We start from the raw sequence: 6000 nt of genomic DNA, 5'->3' as shown, positions 1-6000 counted from the left end.
ATGACGTCAGTAAACTTATATAAGCTCTTCAATGAGATATTGGCGATTGGTTTTCGGATTGAACTACGACCTCTGGTTAAGTTTACATCAGGTAACTGTAGGTCGTATGTTAGTAAACTGTAAACGTGCATTTTTTAAAATCAATCCAGTTTGGAAATTTATAATATCAATCGTCTGTGTCAGACAGTTACAAAAGTTCTAGGGAAAAGAAACACATTTTAGAGAACGGTTTTTCCACAGATTTCGGACTGATACTTTTCGGAGAAATTCAAGGAACCATTGAAAATTATTTGATTTATGAAACATTAAAAACTTCTTTCAAAAAGCTACATGTAAGTTTTTGACACTGTTACACCATCTTTCTTCAATACCTTATTATTTACTGCACGACATGATAGCGATCTTCTCTTCTCTCTGAGCTAAGATCATGTGTAAAATTACAGTGCCTGTAATAGACTTATAAATCTATGGGGATTTCCCAAATATAATCAGAAATTTTTAATAAAAATCCCGTACTCAAGAAAGTGATTGAAGTTTCATCGCACTTTTCAAAAATATTCTATTGCAGCTTCCCTAAAACTGATAAGTGCCACTGATATGATATGCCACTGATATGCCACGAAAAACCTAACCCATATTTGCATCATTTCAATGCCCAACTACATGTCAACAGTGCGAGATAAAATTGTCGAGATAAGTTCCACTCAATCTAAAGGGCGATCAAAATTGAGTCCATCTTCTCTTATGCGGTCAGTTCCAAGCCATATAACCAATGTTCCCAAAAATTTGCAAACGTAATCTCCAGGACCACAATGAGATGATCTACATCTGCTAATGTTTCTCGGACCGATAGTTACTTCGTGTACAAAAGCCGTATATGCTCAACCACTGCCTACCTCGGCGGGCAATATTTCCTGATCCGAGAACAGGCTTGAAAGGATCTAAGGGCGACATAACCAAAACATGGCATCAGTTCATATATTCACTAGCAATTGAAACTAGCCATATTAATAGGTACAGACTATCTGGTTGGGGTCCGCGTGATTATCGAGTCATATCTGCGATGATTGATCCTTTCCATTACGACTGATACTTTTACTACCTTCACTATTTATGGATTTAGTGTTACGATTTCATCTTAGTGAGTTAATGGGGTATGACAACTTGAACTGATGTACACATGTATCAGGTCCTACATTCTGATTGACTTATTTGACGTTCTCTAAGTCTCAACTCCATTCGATATCACCAACGTGCTTCACAACATCAAGTAGATGCGTCTTTTCTGGGTTACTGAGCCACATGAAACTAAGAAATGGGTTTCTGTACTAAAAAATTTTATTGCACTTTTATTATCTTTTATAACATGAGAGTTTGTCTCACATGTGTGTTCGAGAGTTTTTGTTTCTCACAAGCCGTTTCATAACAAAGTCTGTGACAGCTTAAAAACTCTGATATCTAAACACTTATTCCTCCAAATTTTGGAAACCTTTCGGATTATTTGCTTATATTTACTCTTGGTAATAAACTCCTAATCCTCAGCATTAACAGTATACACGGTTCGCGTTTATACCGAGGCTCCAATAGCTGGCATTTTGGAATCTACTTATTCTATGATTTATTTTGATTTCTCTTTTAGTGTTGAATGACCTTTCGCCATTAAAACCCCTTACCTCAGTTGAATCTGTCTTGATACACTTCTCAGGTTGAACGCTATTGTTTACAGAACTTATCTGACTAGATAGGTTACAAGTTGTTATTGTTTTAGTCTCATGGTTTCGTTTTTTTCAGTCAGGTTCATCTGACCAAAAGATGTTTTATATACGTTTTCCTGGTTTACGATATCATCAGTAGACCTATTCTGTTTTAGATTCTAGGACTTATTGACTTCACCTTTAAGGTTCACTTTCAGTATCTTTTACTAACTTATTTCGCCAAGCATGTTAATAGTGAATCTGAGTCCTAAACTTCTTTTGCGTTTATTATGTCCAAGTCTATTCCGAATGGTTGAGATCAAGAGGCGAGTATCTATTACCAAATGGAGACTAGATATTTTCATTGGAGTTCTCAATACAGTAACAGGATGAAGTTATAAACTCAAAGGATATTAGAAAAGATAGATGGTATTATTCATACCAGCTCTAAGATGCAGGTACATCTATCTGACATGTCCTAAATAGGACGAGACGTGCATCCTTGATTCCACTCCTAACCACTATCCATCTTTGCTTATAATGCTTGTGCATTAGGGCAATATCGAGGTAATACGCACAGTATGATCGTATACCAACAAGAGACTGATCAATTGCAGTCTTAAACATCAAAGGAAAGATTCATGTGAACAATAATACCAAGTGAAATTAAAAATAGTGTTTTTTGTTAATAATCCTAAATCCATATGCTATGGTTTAAAAAAAGTACATTTATCCTATCTAGGTGACCTATATAAAACACATAAATGTTGACATGGCTACTCAGTAGCATTATAGAAGAACAAAACTTCGGCGAATAAACTATATGTACATTCGTGTATATGTGTATGTACATGTTGAATAAGTTTTGAATGCATATAACCAGCTTCAATCACGCTTAAATGTATTAACTATGGAGCCGAAATTAAAAGAGAAACAACGACTTGATGCAATAATGATTGATGAAAATGAATTAAAAGAACATAAATCAACTGTTAGACAATATGATCTTATTCCAGTTGAAGAAAAAGCAAATATTTTAAAACTTAAGGTGAGTACTTTGAATTTAAAATCTAGTTAATTATAAACAATTTTGAAAGTTACAATTATTATTAACTTGATCCCCAACAGTGTTTTTAAAAAAAGTGCATTTGAATCTATTAAATAAATGAATTCCTAATACATCAGTTTGAAATGCTGTATAATGCAATGCCATATGATGTAATAATAAATTTTAAGAACACAAAATTCACAGTTGAAATCATGAGTCAATTGAAGCTAGACAACCATGGAAGAAGATCTAGAAGCACTAGACGACCGTTTCGTCCTATTGTGGGACTCCTCAGTAGTGCGCATCCATGATCCCGCCTTGCGTGATTCGAACCCAGGACCTACCAGTCTCGCGCTCGAGTGCTTAACTACTAGACAACTGAGCTGGCATCCGATGGTGTCAATGATAACATTTATGATGAAAGTAATTTAGTATGATCAATGTTAGATGTTATAATTTCATATTATTGTTTTAATTATAATACTGACCAAAAAGGTTAGAAGAATGGATGTTATTTTTAAAAGCATGAGTTGGTTTGTCTTGCATGCCCCCGAATGCCCTGGTAAGGCCGAAAGTGGGGAGAGTCCGCTCTCCCTCTCAAAATGCTCTCACATGGCCACGCATATATAGCCTCTGCCAGGGAAGTACTACTCACTGCCTTCTCGTGGCTTTACTGTTGTGTACGAAATTGAGAGGACAAAAACCGAATGTCCGGAGCTTTAACTGGGTTGGTGGACACGGCGCGTCCACCTAGGGGAGTTGGAAAACCCTGATTCCAAACCAATGGTGCACATGGGATCCAGTATCCTGAGGGAACAAATGGCGTATGAATCAATCGTTGGTTACCGGCTACCATGTGACTGCATCTCCTTACGATGCTCCACTCTCTTGTGGATCAGACCTTTTAGGTCAAAGGCTTTGGATGTGGTACCCTAATAAAACCACCTGTTTCAGTTTGGCCACATGGGCGGTATCACATCCCTCACACAAATCAAATGAGATTTGTGCGGCGCATATCTATTTGGTGGTTCCTTTTACCGATATTTACGTGTTTAAATAAAATAAAATGTATTGATCAATTACACTATTTTACCAGTTTATAGGGAACGTAAACGTGTAAGGATATCTGAATTCAATAGCTCATCATCTTATTTAATTTTGTACACTTCTTATACCTATCCCATTTTGAAATCGTTTATTTTTTATCAAGATATATATATATATATAACAGATGAAGGAAATAATTGTAGTAATTCAACTAGAGTATACTCACTGTTGAAAAACCTTTATAAAATATGATTGCAACTTAAATGTATGTTAAACAGAAGAATATATCAGAACAACTAGTCACTACATTAATTTACACTAAACACAGTTCATAATACTCACGATTTCTATACCTTATGTATGTACTGTTTTGAATCAGTATGTTTGAAATATATTTTTTGTCAAAATACTTTATATCCGACTCTTAACTATATTGCCATGTAGAGTTGAAGGTCTGATGTGAGACTGGAGGTTCGCCATTGACATTGTGGATAGTTCGGATGGTTCCAATCTCGCGATTCAGGATCGTGGATGCGCACTACCACTGAGGAGTTCCACAATAGGTCGAAACAACCTTCCAGTGCTTTCAGATTTTCCATGATGATCTAGCTTCAATTGACTCATGATTTCAACTATATAACACCCATTCATTCTGAATTTCAAGTTTTGTTTACCATACTACTGTTTCATAATATTCACCTCTTTTCAATAATAATACAAAGACGTATTCAAAGACACTGTACTGCCGTATCTGTAATCAGAACATACAAAGATTGAATAATAAAGTATCTAAGATGGTGTGTGATCTCTTTGTTCATTATTGATTTTTTTTTCAGATCATTAATGAATTAGAATCAAAATATCGTGAACAAATTTTATGTTTACAATCTGATCTACAATATTATCAAGATCAAAATAGATTACTTATTGATACAAATCAAAATCTTAATAAAACTTTAAATGATGAACGTTTAGAATTTAAAAATTTAAAATTATTATATGAAGCTGAAGTAAGTAATTGATAGATATCTAATAAATCTATTATTATTACTATTATTAATGTCAGTCAGTCAGTGAGTCACAACGTAGAACTTTGTATGTATGTATGTACATCAGTTCGAGTTGCCATACCATAGTAACACAGAGATACAATCTTCGATTCAAATCCCATAGTGGTAGAAGTAGTAAGAGTATAAGGTAGTAATCCAAAAGATTAAGGCTTGAAGATGTTATTCAAGGAGTATAAACAAGTGGAATAAATTTGAAAAGAGAAAAAAGAGGTACAATTTAAGCGTTCGAGCGCGATATCTACAAGTCCTGGGGTTTGAATTCCTTTGGTACGGGATCGTGGATAAGCACTGCTGAGGAGTTCTATACTAAAACGGAACAGCAGTCCAGTGCTTCCAAGTTTTCCATAGTTGTCTAGCTTTAATTGACTCATGATCTCAACTATTAAATCACTCTAATATCCACAAAAACCACTTTCTGATATTAATCATCAAATGCTCACTAGTGACTGGCTTCAAGAGGTATTTCCTGGAGTTCTAGTGAGAAGCAGTGACCAGTGGAGTTCAATCAGGTCTGTTATGATATAGTAACTCACTGAGGACAATGGTGAACGGTTGCTTAATTTCGTGGATTGGTTGAGGTTAGACATTAACAACGTTGGATGCCGGCTTGCTCACCGGTCTATCGGTTAAGTGCTCTGGCGCGAGACAGGTAGGTCCTGGGTTTGAATCTCGCTCGCGAGGCGGGATCGTGGACGCGCAGTGCTGAGGAGTCCCATAATAGGACGAAACGTCCGTCCAGTGCTTCCAGGTTTTCCATGGTGGTCTAGCTTCAATTGACATATGAGTTCAACTAAAAAATTACGAGAAACTTGTCAATTATTACAAGTATTATAAAATACCAGAGAAGATGACATTCCGCTATTGAAACTTTGGGGAAAATTGTCTTTCTTTGAGGAAGATAGTGGTTTTTAAGAGTGATTTCTTAAATCCTATGGAAAATGTTGGATTTTAGTCCTGGGTCCGTAGAGTTTTCTGACAAACTTACAGTGAAATTGATTAATTTGGAAGAATATTTCAGAATCTCGACGTGTAGCGTCCCCATTAAACACATGCTAAGAACCCCCCAGTATGATGATTTCGTTTTATACTAAAAAACTATACAAACCTGATAGTTTTGTACCATATTTGACACTGTTTGGAA

At 35.6% G+C, this 6000-nt stretch overlaps 1 protein-coding gene across 1 annotated transcript in view; it reads left to right on the top strand.

Annotated features, from left to right (window-relative positions):
• Smp_133950 (hypothetical protein) overlaps window positions 1–6000 on the top strand; it is a gene marked incomplete at both ends in the record, with an annotated part of 31681 nt that continues 25681 nt past the window's right edge. Inside the window, 4 exons of the mRNA XM_018795336.1 lie at window positions 1–91; window positions 184–332; window positions 2578–2742; window positions 4626–4758. Coding sequence (XP_018649659.1) covers window positions 1–91; window positions 184–332; window positions 2578–2742; window positions 4626–4758 — 538 coding nt within the window. The remainder of the gene's footprint in view (window positions 92–183; window positions 333–2577; window positions 2743–4625; window positions 4759–6000) is intronic.

The sequence above is a fragment of the Schistosoma mansoni genome, chromosome 2 (assembly GCF_000237925.1).
Source record: "Schistosoma mansoni strain Puerto Rico chromosome 2, complete genome".
Lineage (NCBI taxonomy): Eukaryota > Metazoa > Platyhelminthes > Trematoda > Strigeidida > Schistosomatidae > Schistosoma > Schistosoma mansoni.
Note: the sequence above shows the minus strand (reverse complement) of the source record. Positions and strands in the feature narration are given on the sequence as shown.